General features: G+C 45.2%; 1 protein-coding gene across 2 annotated transcripts in view; it reads left to right on the forward strand.

Moving 5' to 3' along the window:
• Positions 1-345: 345 nt before the first annotated feature.
• LOC129819694 (glutamate receptor ionotropic, NMDA 2D-like) overlaps positions 346-21,961 on the forward strand; it is a 60,850-nt gene continuing 39,234 nt past the window's right edge. The window contains exons 1-4 of one of the 2 annotated variants that reach the window (XM_055876182.1): positions 346-719; positions 8,602-8,702; positions 14,424-15,029; positions 18,552-18,818. In XM_055876182.1, coding sequence (XP_055732157.1) covers positions 14,484-15,029; positions 18,552-18,818 — 813 coding nt within the window. In that variant the 5' untranslated portion in view covers positions 346-719; positions 8,602-8,702; positions 14,424-14,483. The remainder of the gene's footprint in view (positions 720-8,601; positions 8,703-14,423; positions 15,030-18,551; positions 18,819-21,961) is intronic. The other variant, XM_055876180.1, reaches the window with a different exon arrangement.

Raw genomic sequence — 21,961 nt, forward strand, 5'->3', positions numbered from 1 at the left:
TGCATGAATAAGTTATTTATCTGGGTGTAATAGTTTTAAGTCCCAAAATTCCCTTACAGTGAAAAAGTTCAGCCCAGAGTAGAATATTATAAACAATTGCAATGATCATGTATTCCCCTAAGACACACATAACCGCAAAGTGCGAGGCTTGAATTCTCTTTAGTGTTGTTTTTTTCTTTAAAGGTATCTATAAACTGGCTTCTTTTTTGCTTGGAGAGAGAGAAGAGATGTGGGCGAGGGAGCAAGGAGGAGGAATATAGGTTTACAGAGGGGTTTTAGGGGAGGGGAAAAGAGAGAGGGAAGGGAGGGAGGGAGACAGGGAGGGAGAGTTCTAATAAATATCTTGATAGCATACTGATACACCACTGAGTGTGTGTCCATCCACTCCATCGTAAAAAAAAAAAAAATCCACAACGACAAGTTTAGCATTCAACACGTGTCGCGGGAGTGATGAAGAGGGAGGTTGCTAGGTGACGAGGCGTATATACTGAATTTTAACAAAATAACTGGTGAGAGGGGAAAGAGGGAGGGAGAGAGATGTAGTCAGCAACATGTAGGCTCGCTGAGTAAAGAAAAGCTCGATACTGTGTATAGGTGCAACATTTGAATATATAGGCTACACAACGGGAGATAACCCGCAGGATATGGCCAGGAGAGGAATGGATGTATTGTGGATGGAGAGAAGAGGGGAGAAGAGAGTTTCGGGCTCCTGAAAAACAGTGAGTATTTTACTCCTTGCTGTGAGGGTGATATGTTTAGGTTTCCTTTAAGAAGTGTTCCAAGATTTGCCCTTCAAAAATGTGCTGAATGTTATGCACGGGGACCGGAATAGTGGCGTGGTGTTTCTCAAGGCTAAATGTGTTCATATTGGCACCTAGTTTGATGGATAGGCAACAACCACCCGGTGAGCGAGGCTTTGACCCCTCTGTCATTGATGCGCTTGCATACTCCAAGTGCTCTGACTATTTACAGACGAACACTGCACCGGCATAACCTACTGTACATACACACACTGCACAGGCATAACCTACTGTACATACATACACTGGCACGGGCATTTGTTCACACTCACACACACACACACGTTCTGAGTCACCACACATAATTTACATTAGTGATGAAAGAAATGTGTACCGTTCTTATCTCCACCAAATCGGCGTTTTTAATCTGGGTACATTACCATTCGCCGTTAGTATACACATTTGCCTTCGTTTGAAACCGGTTTATGCGCATGTGTCCATTTGTCCTTTTTATTGTTTTCTTGTCCACGGAGAACACGTTGTAGCCTTTTTTTCTCATGACACATCTCTCGGTATTTGCCCAAGGCAGCTTTCAGATGTTGAATCAATCCTTGAGCTTTCTGTACGTCCCCATCTGTCAGCTGTGCTCCCGACTATGTGTGAATTTATTGGAAGACAGCTCTTTGAATTGCAATTCTGAACTGTGCAGAAGGTAATTTGCTCTGATCTTATCAGAATTCCTTAGGCAAACTATCCCACTTGCACTGTTGGGTGTATATTGAGTAAATAACTTACCTATAGGCTGGTGGCGTGTTTAAATCATATTTGCATCCTTAAACGGTCCATGCATATATTCTGATTATTTTGAAAACCAATATTGTAGGCCTTTTATTTCTATCCTAGAGCAAGTTGAAACACGTTTTTTCATTGATCATTATGTAATATATAGCCTTGAAGGGACACCCTCCATGATTGGGGTTCTCAAGTGTTTGACAGCATGGGATCTTGAGACTGTCTGCCTGAAAACCCATTGTTCAGTTGACGACACTGTGCCATACATGTTTTCTTTTGTTAGTTGTTCTGGACTGGACCTGTGAGCATGAAAGAGGGTGGGATTTGCAATTGGATTATAACGGACCTAGTTTCACGTGTCGTACAGTTTCACACACACAATGTGTAACAGGCCATACAGTCTAATTTAGGTCGTTTTCATTGAAACCGATTGTGGAACTCGTCCTAATCCAAAATGCTCTATTTCATCCAGTTAATCCTGGAAGGGTGTTGAAACACATGTTACGTTGTCATCGGCTGATATCACGGCCTCCGAATGACTTCAGCAAAGCAATCTCTGAGGGATTCCTTTATGGAGAGAAACAAATCTGACAATGACAGGCCCGAGTTGCTCAGGGGAAGCTTCTTTCAGACCGTTGCTTCGGCTCTTGAGTAACTCTGGACTTGTGGGGACTTATCCCATTAAATCATCAGACTAATGTGGCAGGTCCACTGAGTAGGAGACAGGGGAGGTGGAGGAGGAGGGCTGCACCTGTAGCGTCACCTTAGGATTCAGCTCTTTGCTTCCAACTTCCAGGCAAGGGTGGGTTGTGTTCATTCGGGCACACAACAGAAAACGTTTTCAAGCAACAGAAAACCTTTTTCTTTGTGGACAAGTCCAGGTAGTTCCTTCCTGTTTCTGTCTGTTTTCTTCCATTTGATGCCTGCTGATCCTTTCATATCGAGCTCCTTTTGAAAAGTTATTCTCCATCCCTGAGAATTGCACTCAGTCTGAGGTGTTCCATTGAGTCATTCGTGTATGAATGAATGGTTGCTGGCTGCGTGACGTTATCAGTTGCGTTAGCAGCCTTGGACTGAAATCCCCTGTTCTGCTAAGAGGGGGAAAGGAGGCCATTTTAGATTCATCTTCTTTAGAGACAAGCCAAGTGGCCCTGGCTTTCCTCAATGGTGACGGTGGTCAAAGTGTTGGTTGGTTTGGCTACACCCAGGGGAGCCACCATGAAACTTGCTCAACTTTCCTGACTGAAAAAAAATGGATTAAGCCTTCGATCCAACTTAACGTTAAAGTAGTGAGCTGGAGGTCGGGGCCTGCCGCGAGGTTGCGTCCAAAGACGACCGCCTGAATGTACGTGACAGAATCATGTGATCAGAACCTCACCTTCGACACACCCAGACCCTGTTTGAAGGCCACTCTGGAACTTCTGAACCACATCTTCATTCCAAGTGTTCTATCGTCCTTGTTTGGATTAGTCTAGCTAGGACTGCTGCATAGCCTAGTCCCTTCAAAATCAACTCTGGACCTCGAAGCCAGTTCCGCATTTCTTCGTGGGTTCTCCTCTAATCAGGGATTGATTTAGACCTGGGACACCAGGTGTGTGCAATTAATTATAAGGTATAACAGAAAACCAGCAGGTTCCCGGACCTCGTAGGGTAAGAGTTGAATACCCCTGGCCTATTCAGATAGCTTACAATATGCTCGGCTAACGGTAGGCCTAAGGGCTATCATTCTCAGTATCAGAGCACAATGACCAAAGAAGGCGCCCTCTCGTTTATCCCAAGCATATCTGGGAGACGATATATCGAATGTTCAAATTAACTTTCAAAACAAAGAAATGCTCCTTTTCTGTTTTTCTCGGCTGTGTGTGGTTTGGCAGGTCATAAATAAATGAGGACTGCAATGATAACCAACTCAAGCTTCTGGCCTCGGTGACTCACTGAACTGGTGTTTAATGGTGCCTCTTGTATCACTGTTTGCATATTTACAGTGCAGCCAGCCAGTGTCTATACATTGCAGATAGGCCTGTGGTATATCATGGATATGGTGTAGGTGTTGCCATCTCTACTCTACTTCTAAAGCACCAAACCTGACGATGTCCCACGATGAGGAACTACAGAATGTCCATGAATTAATCATTTGCCTTTACTGTGAGCTGAGAGCTCTTTCCAAAAAGTCTTCAGGTTAAAAAAATGTCCATCGGCTGTCGTCTTGATCTAATACATTCAGGGGGCCATATAACCTTGGTCGTTATTTATTTCATTTGTCTCTTTTTAGGCTTGGGCAAACGGTTTGGTATGAAGGGACATGGAGGGTCTCTGTACTTGACTATGGTGGGGCTGATACTTTCTAAATATATAATACTACCTATAATGCTTGGAGGACACCGTAGAATGGATTGGTCTGCTTTCTGTTAACATTGCGTTTTAATCGGGTCATAAATTCCATCTCCCTTAGCAGAGAGAGCTAACATTTGGCTAATGGCATCGATTGTAAATCCCTTTCGATCAAATGTAAATTGACATTGCATTTGCACACTCGGGCTTGATGAAGTTACTGCTTCCACCTGCTAGGCCACGGCCTCTTGTACCAGTACAACCGGAAACGTCTGTCTTCATTTCGCTTCCTCTGAGGAGAGCAATTGAGCTTCAGTCAGCTAAACTACGACTCTGACCAACACAAATGATTACACATCTCGGATCAGCTGTGTTTTTGTATTTCTCTCTGAGTCAGTTCTACTGACAGGCAGGTTTATTGTTCAGTTGTTTGATTGGTAGCTGGTTGGGCGAATCTGACAGAGCCGATGAATACCGTTTGATGAATAAGTCTGTGGGCTTTTTTTCACACAGGCAGGTTTTTGTTACAAAACCCTGTACAGTATGTGCAGTACATGTCTAGGAATAGAGAGAGAGAGAGAGAGAGAGAGAGAGAGAGAGAGAGAGAGAGAGAGAGAGAGAGAGAGAGAGAGAGAGAGAGAGAGAGAGAGAGAGAGAGAGAGAGAGAGAGAGAGAGAGAGAGAGAGAGAGAGAGAGGCGTAAGAGAAAGACAATGTATGGAGACTGAAATAAAGAGTTGACGTGTGTGTGTTGCCTCTGGTATACATTTATTTTTTATTTTCTCTATTCTTTCGTTTATCCCAGGCGTACCATCCCTGCAATAGCTGTGTTTGTGTACAGATTTCTTTGTCTCTGTTTACCTTGAAAAACTTTTATTCCACCTTAGCACCAAACCATCAAACAACAAAACAACAGCCAAGGAATTTGACATACTTATATCTGAAATAAATAGTCCTACTGTCAGACACATGGATTTAATAAAGCTGGTCATAGAGCGTTGTCTAACAATATGGTCGCTCATTTGGGGGTTTCCATTGTGCCCGGGAATGCAACAGGTCGTTCATCTACAGTGGCACCGCATTGGGCATGTAGATAGGCACCTTTGCCAGTTCTTTACTGTGGCGTGACAACCGAGACACCCACTGGCGGAGACCTGTAATCCGCCAGCTCCCCTGGGGTCAAAGTTGAGGATCGTGAGCCAGCTAAATACCAACTCATTAGGACTGGCCAAATGGGGCTCTGGAGAAATAAAACCCTTAGAAGCATGTGAGAAGCTGAGGGAGCAAGAAATAGGAGACGGGAGAAGGAGACACAAGGGAGGGAGAGGGAGTTAGATAGAGGGATGAGAGGAAAGAAGGAGACACAAAAGAGGGAGAGAGATAGATAGGGAGGGAGTGGGAGCAAGAGTATTTGTAAAACAAATTTGGTGTTATTTCTTACATACAGCCGGGAAATAACTTTTTTGCTAAGAGAACCGCGATAACCCACCAGCATTTCGACCAGAAATATGACTTTCCAGAATTGGATCCTTTGTTCGTACTCTCCAAGGCAATTTAACTTATCCCAGATTGAACACCATCCACCATTTCCGAGTTTATTACTCGCTAATGTTCAGTCCCTGGACAATAAAGTAGACTAGCTCAGGGCAAGGATCTCCTTCCAGAGAGACATCAGGGACTGTAACATACTCTGTTTCAAGGAATTATGGCTCTCTCGGTATATACTGTCCCCTTCCATACAGCCAGTTGGGTTCTCAGTACATCGCGCAGACAGGAATAAAGAACTCTTGAGAAAGAAGAAAGGCTGAAGTGTATGTTTCATGATTAACTGCTCTTGGTGTGATTGTGATAACGTACAGGAACTCAAGTCCTTTTGTTCACCCAATCTAGAATACCTCACAATCAAATGCAGACCATATTACCTCCCAAGAGAATTTTCTTTGTTTATAGTCACAGCTGTGTATATTCCCCCTCAAGCCGATACCACAACAGCCCTCAATGAACAAGGAACTACACTGGGCTTTGGAAACCAAAACAAACTGGAAACCATATATCCTGAGGCTGCATTTATTGTAGCTGGGGATTTGAACAAAGCAATCTGAGGAAAACGCTACCGAAGTTCTATTTACATATTGCCTGTAGTACTCGCGCTTCAAAAACTCTCGCTTATTGTTACTATTCCTTCCGGGATGGCTACAAGGCCCTCCCCCGCCCTCCCTTTGGCAAATCAAATCACAGCTACATTCTGCTCCTCCCTTCCTATAGGCAGAAACTCAAACAGGAAGCACCTGTGCTAAGGTCTATTCAACGCTGGTCTGACCAATCGGAATCCATGCTTCAAGATAGTTTTGATCTCACGGACTGGGATATGTTCCGGCTTGCCTCTGAGAATAACATTGATGTATATACTGACACGGGGACTGAGTTCATCAGGAAGTGTATAGGGGATGTTGTTCCCACTGTGACTATTAAAACCTACCCAAACCAAAAACCGTGGATAGATGCCAGCATTCGCGCAAAACTGAAAGTGCGAACCAACACATTTAATCATGGCAAGGTGACTGGGAATATGATCGAATACAGACAGTGCAGTTATAACACAGTGCCACTGACACAGGCTGCTCTCCTTCTCCATAGCCGACGTGAGTAAAACATTTAAGCGTGTTAACCCTCGCAAGGCTGCTGGCCCAGACGGCATCCCTAGCCGCATCCTCAGATCATGCACAGACCTGCTGGTTGGAGTGTTTATAGACATATTCAATCTCTCCCTATCCCAGTCTGCTTTCCCCACTTGCTTCAAGATGTCCACCATTGTTCCTGTACCCAAGAAAGCAAAGGTAACTGAACCAAATTACTATCTCCCCATAGCACTCACTTCTGTCATCATGAAGTGCTTTGAGAGGCTAGTTAAGGATCATATCACCTCCAGCTTACCTGACACCCTAGACCAACGAAGGAGCTGATCGTGAAGTTCAGGAGACAGCAGAGGGAGCACGCCCCCATCCACATCGACGGGGCCGCAGTGGAGAAGGTGAAAATCTTCCAAGTTTCTCGGCAAACACATCACATTGCAACAGCGCCTCTTCAACCTCAGGAGGCTGAAGACATTTGGCTTGGCATCTAAGACCCTCACAAACTTTTACAGATGCACCATTGAGAGTATCAAGTCGGGCTGTATCACCACCTGGTACGGCAACTGCACCGCCCCCAACCGCAAGGCTCTCCAGAGGGTGGTGCGGTCTGCCCAACGCTTCACCAGGGGCAAACTACCCGATCTCCAGGACACCTACCACACCCGATGTCACAGGAAGGCCAAAAGGACATCAACAACCCGAGCCATGGCCTATTCACCCAGCTATTATCCAGAAGGCAAGGTCAGTACAGGTGCATCAAAGCTGGGACCGAGAGACTGAAAAACAGCTTCTATCTCAAAGCTATCAGACTGTTAAATAGCAATCACTAGCCAGTCTACACCCAGTACCCTGGCCTGAGCTTAGACACTGTCACTAGCCGGCTCCCGCCAAGTTACTCAACCATGCACCTTGAGGCTGCTGCCCTATGTACATAGACATGGAATCACTGGTCACTTTAATAATGTTTACATACTGTTTTACTCATTTCATATGTATATACTGTATTCTAGTAAATGCTATCTATCTATCTATCTATCTATCTATCTATCTATCTATCTATCTACACTCCGGACTCCGACATTGCTCGTCCTAATATTTATTTTAGATTTGTGTGTATTGTTGTGAATTGTTAGATACTACTGCACTGTTGGAGCTAGAAACACAAGCATTTCGCTACACCCGCAATAACATCTCCTAAATATGTGTATGCGACCAATACAAGTTTGAGAGCGAGAGGAGGAAAGAGGTTAGGGAAAGAGGGACAGGGAGAGATAATGGAAGAGAGGCTGAGGGAGAAAGAGATAGAAATAGGGAGAAGAAGATACAAGATAGGGAGAGGGATAGATAGAGAGGGAGTGGGAGAGGGAGAGCGGGACAGGCCAGGGATAGATAGAGAGGGAGTGGGAGAGATAGATGGAATGGTCGATAGAGGAGAGAGAGATCGAAGGCGTCAGAACAAACATGAGCAAGATACCTAGGGTGGGTCGAGGGAGCATCAGACACCCTCAGAATCCTATATCCCACTGGGCACACACTGGTTGAATCAATGTCGTTTCCACACCATTTGAATGAAATTGCATCGAACCAACATGGAATAGATGTTGAATTGACGTCTGTGCCCAATGGGATCCGTCCGCTGCTCATTTTTTGTCCTCATGTCTCTCCTTCATAGAAAAGAAGAAAAGTCATTTAGCAGACGCGTTTATCCAATGCAACTTACAGTCATGCACGCCAACATTTTACATAAGGATGGTACTGGGACTCGAACCAACTACCCTGGTGTTACCTGTGCCATGATTTACCAACTGAACTACAGAAGGACCATGACATTAGCTAATCCACCCCCCCCTACACCTTTCTCTCTCTCTCTCTCTCTGCCTGCTTTGTATGCTTCCTTCTTCCCAATCTGTCATTTCCTGAAAAGAAATAGAGCCGAAATGTATTCCTCTGCCCCTTTATCCGCAGCTCCCTTCACCAGCTTCTCTTTCAATCTAATGAAGGTCATGTTTATTAAAAACATTGTTAGCGAGGTCACCGGCCAGCCTGTTGATTACTTCTTTGCAGAGAGAGCAGACGCTCTTAAACACCTCTGTGCTTCCTCCTCAGTGCAGGCCCGCATTCATTCGTTCCTTCCCCTCCCACCATCCATAGCCGCAGCATATGGGAAATGAAGAATGCCACCAATGACCGTCAGCAAATGCATTGTGGTATGTATTTTTAGAGTAGCAATTATTTCTATAAATGATATTGCTTCTTTGTAAGCAGAGTGCTATGGGGCAAAGTTTGATCCCGGTACAATTTTCGCCACCAAATGACTTTCATGCAAAGACAACGCATGAGGTAAAGCATCACATCCCCCAATAAATTGGAATGCGATGTTCCTTATTTCCAGCCACACAATCAGTGGTGAATTGGAGGTATAGTAGGAAGTGGCAAATATTGCTTCTTGTTTGTGCTTATTTGGTGTAAAATTGAAAGAGAAAAACAAGTGCATCAAGTAATGATTGTATTTCATCCAGGCAAATACTTTATACCATTTATCCTACTTACAGTAGCTCCGTATAGCTAACTGCTGTGCTGACTGTGAGGGAATCTTTCTTGTTAAAGCTCAAGGAGTCCTGTGTCGGTTCTGTTGTTCTCCTGGCACTTCCTTGGAAACAAGACAGATCACCTCAAGGGGATTTATCATATATGGAAGATGTAGAAATAGAAGAAGAAACAAGACAGATCACCTCAAGGGGATTTATCCTATATGGAAGATGTAGAAATAGAAGAAGAAACAAGACAGATCACCTCAAGGGGATTTATCCTATATGGAAGATGTAGAAATAGAAGAAGAAACAAGACAGATCACCTCAAGGGGATTTATCCTATATGGAAGATGTAGAAATAGAAGAAGATACGGGGCATTCAGAAAGCATTCAGACCCCTTGACTTTTTCCCCATTTTGTTACATTACAGCCTTGATTAAAACGTTTTTTTTCTCCTCTCATCAATCTACACACAATACCCCATAATGACAAAGCAAAACATATATATTTTTTAATGTAGCAGATGTATATAAAAATATATATTTAGGTTTTGTAAAAATGGCTAAAAACCTGTTTTCACTTTGTCATGATGGGGGTGGTGTAGATTGATGAGGGGGAATTAAAAAAAAAAGAAGAAAGTATTATAAAGCTGTAACGTAACAAAATGTGGAAAAAAGGGAAGGGGTCTGAATACTTTCCGAATGCACTGTAAAAATAGTAACCGTCTGTCTGACAATGAACACAGAGTACAAAACTTTAAAAACACCTTCCTAATATTGAGTTGCACCACCCTTTTGCCCTCAGAACAGCCTCAATTCGTTGTGGCACGGACTCTACAAGGTGGCGAAAGCGTTCCACAGGGATGCTGGCCATGTTGATGCCAATGCTTCCCACGTTTATGTCAAGTTTGCTGGATGTCGTTTGCGCGGGGGACCATTCTTGTTGCACAGGGGGAACTGTTGAGCGTGAAAAACCCAGCAGCTTTCTTGACACAAGCTGGTGTGCCTGGCACCTACCACCACACCCCGTTCAAAGGCACTTCAATACTTTGTCGTGCCCATTCACCCTCTGAATGGCACACATACACAATCCGTGTCTCAATAGTCTCAAGGCTTAAAAATCCTTCACTATCCTGTCTCCTCCTCTTCATCTACACTGTGACATCAATAAGGGATCATAGCTTTCACCTGGACTCACCTGGTCAGTCTATGTCATGGAAAGAGCAGGTGTTCATAATGTTTTGTACACTCATATTACAAGTGCTTCAAACTGTACCTACAGTAGGTGTTTTAGCGGGAGGAAGACCTCTTTAACTGCGTGGAATTCCTTTTCTGTCAGACATGGAGTCACGGAGTGCCTTGAAAAGCAGTTGGCTTTGACAAGATTGAATTGAATCTTACTCTGTGTAAGTGTGTATCAGATTGCGTGTGTATGAGAGTGAGTGTGTGTGTGTGAGTGCGTGCATGTGTGTGTGAATGTCTGTGTGTGTGTGTGACGGGGGTAGTCAAGTCATCTCTAAGCTTACTAGGGAGAGCCCTGACTTTTGGGTCATGGGACTGAAATATTTTCAGCATACGTGACGGACCATCATACTCCTGCTAATGGTGTCTCCGTGTGCCAAAGCGCCAGCGGATACTGCTTGGAGTAGGACAGGGCCAGGCAGTTCCTCATAACGCTTGCGCTGCTCTGAGAGTCTGCCAACACTTAGACGGCCATAAAGAGAGACTCGACATAATCACTCTCTGTGTGCACTGCCCCTCTGTCTCCCTCATGGTCAGTGCAGTTACTTCTGCCTACCAGTTATCCCGTTGTCCAGATAGGGTTTTGCGCTGACCGTGCTATATGATCATCACAGAAGATTCATGGTGGAGCTGAACGTGCCGTACGACCCTCACACAAGATGCAGGGGCTTTTAGAGGGGAAATACTGCATGAGGACATCTGTTCATGTTGTATTATCCAGTAGGACGATAAGTCGTTGACAACCAATGGATATGGGGAGGAGTTCAACGATGTATAGCCTCTATGCTAATGCCTGGATAGATAACATGGCTACAGAGTTCCCGTACAGTACATACTGTACAGCTGACACCGTTTCCGTCAGTCAGGATACGCATGATCCATTCACCCAGCTGGTGTGTTTTACAGTAACCTCTGCCCTGTACTCTGAACCACTAACCAATCTTCTCCCAACGCCATTTCCCTAAACACTATACCACTCTACGGCCATGATACCGCAGGGCCCATTTAACATAGGCAACAAACAGTGCACTACATGTCAAGGGAAGACCATAAAACTGCGGTATGAGAGCCCTGGGGAGTATGAGAGTCCTGGGGAGTATGAGAGTCCTGGGGAGTATGAGAGCCCTGGGGAGTATGAGAGCCCTGGGGAGTATGATAGTCCTGGGGAGTATGATAGCCCTGGGAAGTATGAGAGTCCTGGGGAGTATGAGAGTCCTGGGGAGTATGAGAGCCCTGGGGAGTATGAGAGTCTGAGAGGGAGTATGAGAGTCCTGGGGAGTATGAGAGCCCTGGGGAGTATGAGAGTCCTGGGGAGTATGATAGCCCTGGGGAGTATGAGAGTCCTGGGGAGTATGAGAGCCCTGGGGAGTATGAGAGTCCTGGGGAGTATGATAGCCCTGGGGAGTATGAGAGTCCTGGGGAGTATGATAGCCCTGGGGAGTATGAGAGTCCTGGGGAGTATGAGAGTCCTGGGGAGTATGAGAGCCCTGGGGAGTATGAGAGTCCTGGGGAGTATGATAGCCCTGGGGAGTATGAGAGTCCTGGGGAGTATGAGAGTCCTGGGGAGTATGAGAGTCCTGGGGAGTATGAGAGTCCTGGGGAGTATGAGAGTCCTGGGGAGTATGAGAGCCCTGGGGAGTATGAGAGTCCCGGGGAGTATGAGAGTCCTGGGGAGTATGAGAGTCCTTGGGAGTATGAGAGTCTGAGAGGGAGTATGAGAGTCCCGGGGAGTATGAGAGCCCCGGGGAGTATGAGAGTCCCGGGGAGTATGAGAGTCCCGGGGAGTATGAGAGTCTGAGAGGGAGTATGAGAGTCCCGGGGAGTATGAGAGTCCCGGGGAGTATGAGAGTCCTGGGGAGTATGAGAGTCCTGGGGAGTATGAGAGTCCTGGGGAGTATGAGAGTCCCGGGGAGTATGAGAGTCCCGGGGAGTATGAGAGTCCCGGGGAGTATGAGAGTCTGAGAGGGAGTATGAGAGTCCTGGGGAGTATGAGAGTCCTGGGAAGTATGAGAGTCCTGGGGAGTATGAGAGTCCTGGGGAGTATGAGAGTCCTGGGGAGTATGAGAGTCCCGGGGAGTATGCGAGTCCCGGGGAGTATGAGAGTCCCGGGGAGTATGAGAGTCCCGGGGAGTATGAGAGTCCTGGGGAGTATGAGAGTCCTGGGGAGTATGAGAGTCCTGGGGAGTATGAGAGTCCTGGGGAGTATGAGAGTCCTGGGGAGTATGAGAGTCCTGGGGAGTATGAGAGTCCCGGGGAGTATGAGAGTCCTGGGGAGTGACAACACAAGCTGAGTGGTTCAGGGCCAGCGGATGGAATGCTAGCCTGGAATGATTGATCCGGAACCCGTACGTATGGTCAGTAGTGCGGTTTGTACTGGATTCAGCCGTATGTCCTTCGAACTGAGTACAGAACCTGTGTGGTCTGTACTGGTTTCATAAGATCTGTGTTTGTTTCATACAGTCTGAACTGGATTAAACCCGCACGCCATTCCAGTCTTCCTCACTTTGAAAAATGGTGAGGCCATTAGGTTTCATGGCAGGCTCTGCCCATAGGCTTAACCGAGGTAGTAATATCCAATTGAATTATGCAACAGGGCTTGGATGAGGCATTCAAGCCGAGGTCTGGCTTTGTCTGAATGGTATATTGAGGGCAGTGTTAAATACTTATCTTTCTTGCCTACCCCATACTACCGTCCCTTAGATATACTTAAGCAAGGCACTTAACCCTAATTAGCGCCAGGGGCGCCGTTCTACTATGGCTGACACTGTAAAACAACACATTTGACTGCACCTATCTGGTGTATGTGACAATAAAATATATATATATTTTTAATATATTTTTTATATCCTCTCTCAATTCTTTATTGTTTTCCCACTTTACAGCCGCTGTGGCTATCTGGCTCACTGGCTCAATCCCCTATTTGCTCTCCGTCTTCCACGACAGCTACAGTTTCTTTTAATTTGTCTACATCCGCCATTTCCCCCAAAATTGAGCACTTTTCATCATTGTAATCCCCCTATTTTTTCCTCAGATGATAACTCAGCGTCAAAAGGAGCGATGTAGGAATGTGAAAACGGAATTAGAGAGAAAGAGAGAGAGAGAGAGAGAACAAGGCAGAAAGAGGCTGTTTATTTTGGGGGAGGGAAGAGGACATTACATCAGCAAGCCTTCTGGTTCAAAGCAATGACATTAGCCACGGACGCTATGAGAAAAAACGGGCAATATGAGAGGGAGCGACAGATACCGATTGTTGTTCTGCGTGGTAGTGACCCGGAGAGAGTGGGTTTTTGACTCTGTGTCTATTTGTGTGTGCCCCAGGGGGAGAGGGAGGGTTAATTAAAGAGAGTGAATTCGAAAGGGGGGGATGAGAAGGAGGGGAGGGGGGGGTGGGGGTGGTGGCGGGGGGTTGGCACGCTAAGCGACTTCAAAATGATTAATTAAGTGTTGCTTGCTTTACATCTCCTTACATTTCGTGTACGGTCCCGTAGCCTCACTCAACTGCACAGAGCATTTCCCCACCTCAACCACAATTGTTCATAGAAAAACGTGCATACACACAACTACCTCGACTAAACTCGCCACCCCTCCCCATTTATATTTGTATTGTAATTTAGCCCTGTCCATTTAGATGTACAGTACCCATTGGTGGTTTATGGCTGCAAAGATTTATAGCTCAGCTTCAAAGCTCTCCAATGGTGTGGGACCGAACCATGAATCAGCTCCTGGGGTAATGAATACTGATGTCCCGTGGGGGGGGGGTTCAAGGGGTGAGCACTCCAACTCTAGTCCCTAAGCAGTGAGCTTATGTTACTCTGTAGTTCAGCTTTACGCTTACACTGACCTTAAGATGTTGATTGATTGTATGGTAGGTGATGCAGGCCCATTTCATCCACCCCCCTGTCTAGCACAATCTCTCTCTCTCTCTCTCCTTTTGAAACCTGCTCTTTTTAAATGAGGCTCAGTGGATAGCACCCCTTTTCCCATTACGCCTACCCCCCTCTCTCTTCCACTTGATTGTTTTTCAATAGTATCCCTCGCCACTGTAGCTCCTACTTACTTCTATGCGTATCATTGCTCCTCTCCTCACTTACTTAGAGGCCTTTCATTCTTCAGACTTTCCCCCCCTGAATCCTTTCTTCTCGCCTCTCCACTCCAGGTCCTTCTTCGCCTGTGAACTGCCGCCGTCGCTGCTCTGCCCACCAAACTGCACCCCCCCATGGCAGCCAAGCCCGCCCTCTCCCTCCTGTTGGCCGTGTTGGCCTGCACGGGGCCCGCCCGCTCCTCCCCTCCCCTCTTGCTCCGCCCCCGGGAGCGAGAGAGGGACTTGGGTGTAGTCAACATCGCTGTGGTCCACTCGGGCTACTCCCTGCTCCCGGAGACGGCCGCTGCTGGGGGAATGGGCGCCACGAGCGGGCCGGGGGGTCCTCAGGGGAGGGGGGCCTCGTCGTCATTGGCTATGGTGGCGGTGTCTGCGCCGCTGGCGTCTGCGTCAGCGGCTCTGGTGGGCGGTAGCGTGATGACGCAGTATGGCCCGGCCAACGTGATCTACCTGACGGTGAACGAGAGCAGCCCGGCGAGCCTTCTGCTGCAGCTGTGTGAGCTGCTGGCCACTACGCCGCTCCAGGGGCTGGTGTTCGAGGAGGAGAGGCCCCCGCCACCCGACCAGGCTCCCCTGGCCCCCATGCTGGAGTTTGTCTCGGCCCAGACCGGAGTGCCCGTTGTGGCCGTGGGAGGAGGGGCCGGACTGGGCAGGGAGCCACAGGTAACTACCTGGCTGTGAACTTTCCCTTGTTAATGGACTTCAAGTAATCAATCAGTCCTAAGTTACTGTGTGTTGGAAGCCTCATCTTACCCAGTGGGCAGAATTTGGCACATGACGTCTTCATTTTCTGGTTGGAAACTGGGTTTCTGGTTGAGAAGACGCCATAAAACCAGATTGCAACCAACTGGTCTCTGTTACAACCAGGTAAAGATGTCTTCTTCAAAACGTCATGGGAAAGACGTTGTATTTTGGTTGTTATCTGGCTGCTAAAAAGATGTTTACAAAACTTCCTCCATATACAACTAGTATGAGGATGACATCTTTGCTAAAAGAAAAAGCCAGCTGAATAGAGTGTGGTCTGAGTAGGAGAACACTACTTCAGTCCTCGAGTGGCTGCAGTCCTGCTGCTTTATGTGTCTGCCTGGCACTTACTGTAATTTAACAATTAATGTCACTGATTGCTGAGAAGGTTCAACACTTGGTTTCCAATGGTCAAAATCAGCCGTTGATAAAACAGAACACAGAGAGAGTGGCCCTCGAGGACTGGATTTGTGCAACCCTACACTCTTAGAAAAAAGGGTTCCAGAAGGGTTCTTCGGCTGTCCCCTTTTTGGTTGCTGGTAAAACTATTTTGAGTTCCATGTAGAACACTCTGTGAAAAGGGTCATACAGTGCATTTGTAAAGTATTCAGACCCCTTCACTTTTTCCACATTTTGTAATGTTACAGCCTTATTCTAAAATGTATTGAAAAAAATTATAATCCTCATCAATCCACACACAATACCCCATAACGACAAAGCAGAAACAGGTTTTTTGAAATGTTTGCAAATGTATAATAAAAAAAATACAGAAATACCTTATTTACATAAGTATTCAGACCCTTTGCTGTGAGACTCTAAACTGAGCTCAGGTGCATCCTGTTTCCATTGATCATGATTGAGATGTTTCTAGAACTTGATTGGAATCTACGTGTGGTAAATTCAATTGATTGGACATGATTTCTCAAACACAAATGTATCATTTGATACTTAACCTATTTTTGCACACATATCCAACTGTGAACGTTTCTACAATTACAGGTCCCAGTCAAGTCTCACTTGGCCTTGTTAATTGTGCATCGCTCACTGAATAATTAATATAGCGAGGGAGTTCAACGGTGGGCATTTACATATGCATAATATAGTTCCATCTAAATTGTATCCTTCTGTTCAGAGATGGGCAGTATTTCTGTTACATGTATTTGAAATACATATTTAAATTACCTTTAAGTTTTTTGTAATTTGTATTTCACTGGCCTGAACTACAATCCAATGTATTTTGTAACAAGATACTTTAGAGCTGTGTTTCCCAAACTCGGTGCTGGGGACCCAAAGGAGTGCACATTTTGTTTTTCCCCCCTAACACTACACAGCGGATTCAAATAATCAACTAATCATCAAGATGTCATTATTTGAATCAGCTGTGTAGTGCTAGGGGGAAAACTAAACGTGCACTTGTTGGGATCCCCAGGACGGAGTATGGGAAATGCTGCTTTAGTGAGCTACATTTGTGTATTTTCAAAATACAAAATACTTTTCCGTAAAAAAATATAAAGTGGTTCACAATTTTGTGGCCCCCTATCACCCCAAATTTGCTGCATTGGTATCAGAAGTCTGATGGCACTATGGTGGGATAAGAACGTTTGCTAAATTACCAAAATGTAAATTGGAAAATTAACACTTGCATAATACAACGGGACACATTTTATTCAAATAAAATTGCTTGGGGTTGGAGCTCATTAGAATAATACCCAGTGTGCTTTGCAAGTGCACATTTTTTTTTACATTTACATTTAGTTAATTTAGCAGACACTCTTATCCAGAGCATTCAGCTAAGGTAGATAACCAACCACATCACAGTCATAGCAAGTAAAACGTTTCTGTAACTGTTACTGAGAATGTTGTTGTAGTTACAGTAATGGGGCTACTTGCAAGTATTGTTATTAAATACATGACTTGGCAAAAGTATTTTGTATTTTACTTCGATATATGGTAACAAGAAAACATTTTAAGTGTCTTTGCCCATCTCTGTGTCTGTTATCTTGTCTGTCTTATGTATAAGGCTCTAGAAATCTCATCCTCTACTTGTACATAAACCTTTCAGTAGAGTATCTCCCTTTCCTCTCTCCATTCCCTTATCTGTTTTTATCCTAATATAATCTAAAAGAACCGAACAAGCATAGGCTTTCCAGTCTGGTCAGATCAGTGAAGAGGAAGGAAAGGAGACAAGGAGAGGAAGGCTAGTCTTTTTCGTAAAAAAAAAAATCATGGTCTACAGTGCAATACAGAATCTCAAATCAAATCAAAATGATTTGTCACATGCTTTACAGACAACACGTGTAGACCAACAGTCCGTTTCTAACAATGCAGAGCTAAAGATAAGAAAAAAAATGTCATCAAAATAGATATAATTGCACAGTGAATAAAGAATAATTGAACGTACTTCTACTTCAGGGACATATCGGTTATGTCCCATAAATCCACCCTATTCCCTACACAGTGCACTGCTTTTAATCAGGGCCCATAAGGTTCTGGTCAAAAGTAGTGCACTATAAAGGGAATAGGGTTCCATTTGGGACCGTACTGTAGGACCGTACTGGAAAGCCTTCACAGTAGGAAAGACAGACAAAGAGAAAATAAAAAGAAAGAGATGGTATTGAGACTGGAATTCAATTACATATGGCCATATCGATGTTTCCTCTGTGTCTTTGTTTATGTAGTTCTTACTCTGAAAACAGGAAGCTTTTCTTACTCTGAAAACAGGAAGCTTTTCTTACTCTGAAAACAGGAAGCCGCTACCTCAAGGAGTTTATAGTACCCTGAGACATTGTGATTATAGGCCTATTTAACCACGGGTAATATTGCTATGGCATGAACGTAAGCCACTGAATAGGTAAGAAACTTGATGCACCACAAGTTTAATGTATCTTTCTTAACCAACGTTATGGTCTAAATAGACCTTCATCAGACTAAGCCACTGCAATGCGTGTAGGACTGAATTAAGCTCACACTGTCTTTCTAATTTTACGTTACTCCTAACATTGGACGTGTTCAGTAGGGAAAATCTGTGTTCTTATTCGACAAGTTCAGGTAGTACCTTCTCGTTTAACTCTGTTACAAAATGTTTTCTCCCTATTAAATACAAATCTGACTCCACTGTATTCATAAAGTGTCTCAGCATAGGAGTGCTGATCTAGGATCAGATCTCTCCTGTCCATGTATCTTACGCCTTATGATCTAAAAGGCAAAACAGGTCCTAGATCAGCACTCCTACTCTGAGACTCCGTGAACATGAGGCCTGGATTCCTCCTTTATAGCAGAAAATGAAATTATGTGTTCTTATGGACAGATACTACCTCCATCCTTCAGTTCACTGCACTCTCTCGCTCCCGCTTTCCCCCTCCCTGTCCTGAAAACCCATTTCACTCTTTAACAAACTGTTTTCTCCCACTCCTGTACACCACTGTTGTCCTCCTCCCCCAGGAGAGCGGCTCCATCTACCTCCAGTTCACCTGCTCTACAGCCATGCAGCTGGACGTGGTCTTTGAGGTGCTGGAAGAGTTCGACTGGACCTCCTTCTCCGTGGTGGCCACGCGTCACCACGGTTACGAGGACTTCCTGGCCATGGTGGAGGCACTGACGGACGGATCCTTCATCGGCTGGGAGAAGAAAGGAGTGGTCATGCTCAACGTCACCGACGACCCGGGAGGGACGCGCTCGAGCAGGCTGCTCAAAGAGAACGAGGCGCAGGTGAGACGGCTACTACTGTCTTTTTTTGGGGGGGGGGGGGGGGGGGGGGGGGTAGTAGCCGTCTTGTTATGCTTTACGATTTTTTGTCTGATGGTACAGAAGTAGAGGGGGATACTGATGAAGAGGGGAGACACAGCAGGAAGGACAGACGCTGGGGGGTTGAACCCAGGTTTCTGGTGGGGATGTGTGTATATGTAATAGCAGCGGGTTTGTTACCACTAGACCAAGGAGTCTACATTGGGGATCTTTTATTTCACTCTTCTTAATCATTTATTTCTTGAGCCAGGATTTAAGGTAGAAGGGAGACAGGGAGAGAATACAGAATAGCTGTGGGACTGGGATTTGATCCCACACTGAAGGGGTAAACATGCAGTTGTGTTTACGGCCCAGCCCTGCACATTCCCGGTCCGCACTAAAAGCTCCATGGACCATCAGACTGTATAGATGTGCTGCAGATGGTAGCTCAACCCGTTATGCCAGCCCCAGGTCTTTGTTGTGTTTCATGCCGTCATCCTGTCTTTGCAGTCCTTTCATTGCAGTGTACCTGTACTGCAGGACGGTGTTTCTCCACCTTGTTCCCGGGGACCCTGCTGTGCAGGATATGCCGGATTTCCCTCCTGCTGAGAAATAATTTGACACTGATTAGTACAGTATTGTCTTGGTAGCCAATTACCTGAAAGACACTCCAATCACCCATCTTTAGGAATACTTAATAAGTTACCTGGCATACTTCAAATAGTTTGATCTGCGACATTGAATTCAGTGTTGTCTTCCATGTGTTACGTTAACAAGCAAGAAAACCAAACATTTTGTTCAAACAGAAGGGGGATCTAACAAATAGTCACTGACAACAACCGAAACGTGTAACGAAATGTGTAACGGCACACGGGAGCACTCTTGTCACGCCCTGACCATAGTAAGCTCTTTTTTTCTCTGTGTTGGTTGGGGCGTGATAGTGACTAGGGTGGGTCATCTAGGTGTATTATATTTCTATGGTGGCCTGATATGGTTCCCAATCAGAGGAAGCTGTTTATCGTTGTCTCTGATTGGGGACCGTATTTAGGTAGCCATTTTCCCCATTGTTAGTTGTGGGATCTTGTCTACAGTAAGTTGCCTTTGTGCACTCCAGTAGCCTCACGGTTTGTTTGGTTGGTTGTTTGTTGTTTTGTTTAGTGAGTTTCTCTTTATTAAAATGATGTGGAACTCTATGCACACTGCGCCTTGGTCTCATCATTACAACGATTGTGACAACTCTATGGTACTTTTCTGATAACTCATCAGGTTCCTCGACTCTGGGTTCCTTACAAACGACAGGATTTGGCACGACTTTCCCTCCAGCCGAATCGTTTCCCAAAATGAAAGAGACCCCCTTCACCGGTATGCTAGGCCTCACTCCAGTGACGACGGAACCCGAATGAAGATCAGACTCGAGTTCCACATTATACAAAGGCGCTTCCATGCAGCCCATCTCCATGCCTTGTACCAACACACTGTAACCAGTTGCTGAAGTGCCAGACAATGTCAAAACACCCTTTAAAAATGAAGGACTGGGCCGCCCCAGTGTCTTGCAGTATCTTCACCGACTGCTTAACAGCATCGCCACTCTGCAGAGACACGACCGTTTCTGAAACAAAAGGTTCATACACACCTGATACAAAATCCTGTTTAGGAGACACCAGTCCCAACTAGAGACTTAATGGGCTGCAGTGCTCTCACAAGAAGAAATTTATTTTTCTCCCTCTCATTTTTCTGTTTCAACTTAGGACACAGAGACACTGTGTCCTTTCTCAGGGCAGTATAAAGTGTATGGAACTGTCGTCTGTGTGCTTCTGGGACCATCTCGTAAGCCTGAAGGATAGCAGCTTTAACAGTGTCATAATCTGAACTCTGGTTAAGAGATGAAGCGGCGTACACTTTCTGAGCTTCTCCCACAAGAATACTTTGACGGAGCAGTGACCAAATATCTCGCAGCCATTTTAGGGATGTGGCAATCCTCTCAAACAGAGTCAAATATACATCCACCTCCTTTTCGTTGAAAGGTGGTACAAGCCGGCTGTTCCGACCAAGATTAAACTCTGTTGAGGGTGCAGGATGGCCTGACTGGATTGGGAGCGCTTCCAGATCCATCTCTCTTAATCAAATGGCATGCACATGTTCTTCTTGTTCTTGCTCTAGTGTGCCTGCACGTTCTCTTTCTTTGTGCTCAAGCACTACTTTCTGTCGTTCAAGCGCTAATGTCTGTTGTTCACGCTCTAGTTTCTGTTGTTCAAGCTCTAATGTCTGTTGTTCAAGCTCTAATGCCTGTTGTTCAAGCTCTAATGCCTGTTGTTCAAGCTCTAATGTATGTTGTTCAAGCTCTAATGTCTGTTGTTCAAGCTCTAATGTCTGTTGTTCACGCTCAAATTTCTGTTGTTCAAGCGCTAATGTCTGTTGTTCACGCTCTAATTTATGTTGTTCAAGCTCTAATGTCTGTTGTTTAAGCTCTGGTGTCTGTTGTTCACGCTCTAATGTCTGTTGTTCACGCTCAAATTTCTGTTGTTCAAGCGCTAATGTCTGTTGTTCAAGCTCTGATGTATGTTGTTCAAGCTCTGATATATGTTGTTCAAGCCCTGTCTGTTGTTCACGCTCTAATGTCTGTTGTTCGCGCTCTAATTTCTGTTGTTCACGCTCTAATGTCTGTTGTTCAAGCTCTGATGTCTGTTGTTCAAGCTCTGATGTCTGTTGTTCAAGCTCTAATGTCTGTTGTTCAAGCTCTAATGTCTGTTGTTCAAGCTCTAATGTCTGTTGTTCAAGCTCTAATGTCTGTTGTTCAAGCTCTAATGTCTGTTGTTCAAGCTCTAATTTCTATTGTTCAAGCTCTAATGTCTGTTGTTCAAGCTCTAATGTCTGTTGTTCAAGCTCTAATTTCTATTGTTCACGCTCTAATTTTTGTTGCTCCAACTTTGCCTTTAGATCTAGCTCTCTTAGTTGCACATCTACGGGATGTACTCTGCCACCCGTAGGACCCTTTTCATCAACCTCCCTCTCCGGAAAGATTTCTTTCTCCACCAAAGCAGTACCAATCAACTCTTTGACTACTGCTTTTGGATCGCCAGATGCCACTTTGGCATAATGCTTTGCAATGATGAACAGATTCACTTTTG

Source organism: Salvelinus fontinalis, chromosome 22 (genome assembly GCF_029448725.1).
Source record: "Salvelinus fontinalis isolate EN_2023a chromosome 22, ASM2944872v1, whole genome shotgun sequence".
In the NCBI taxonomy this organism is placed as follows: Eukaryota; Metazoa; Chordata; class Actinopteri; order Salmoniformes; family Salmonidae; genus Salvelinus; species Salvelinus fontinalis.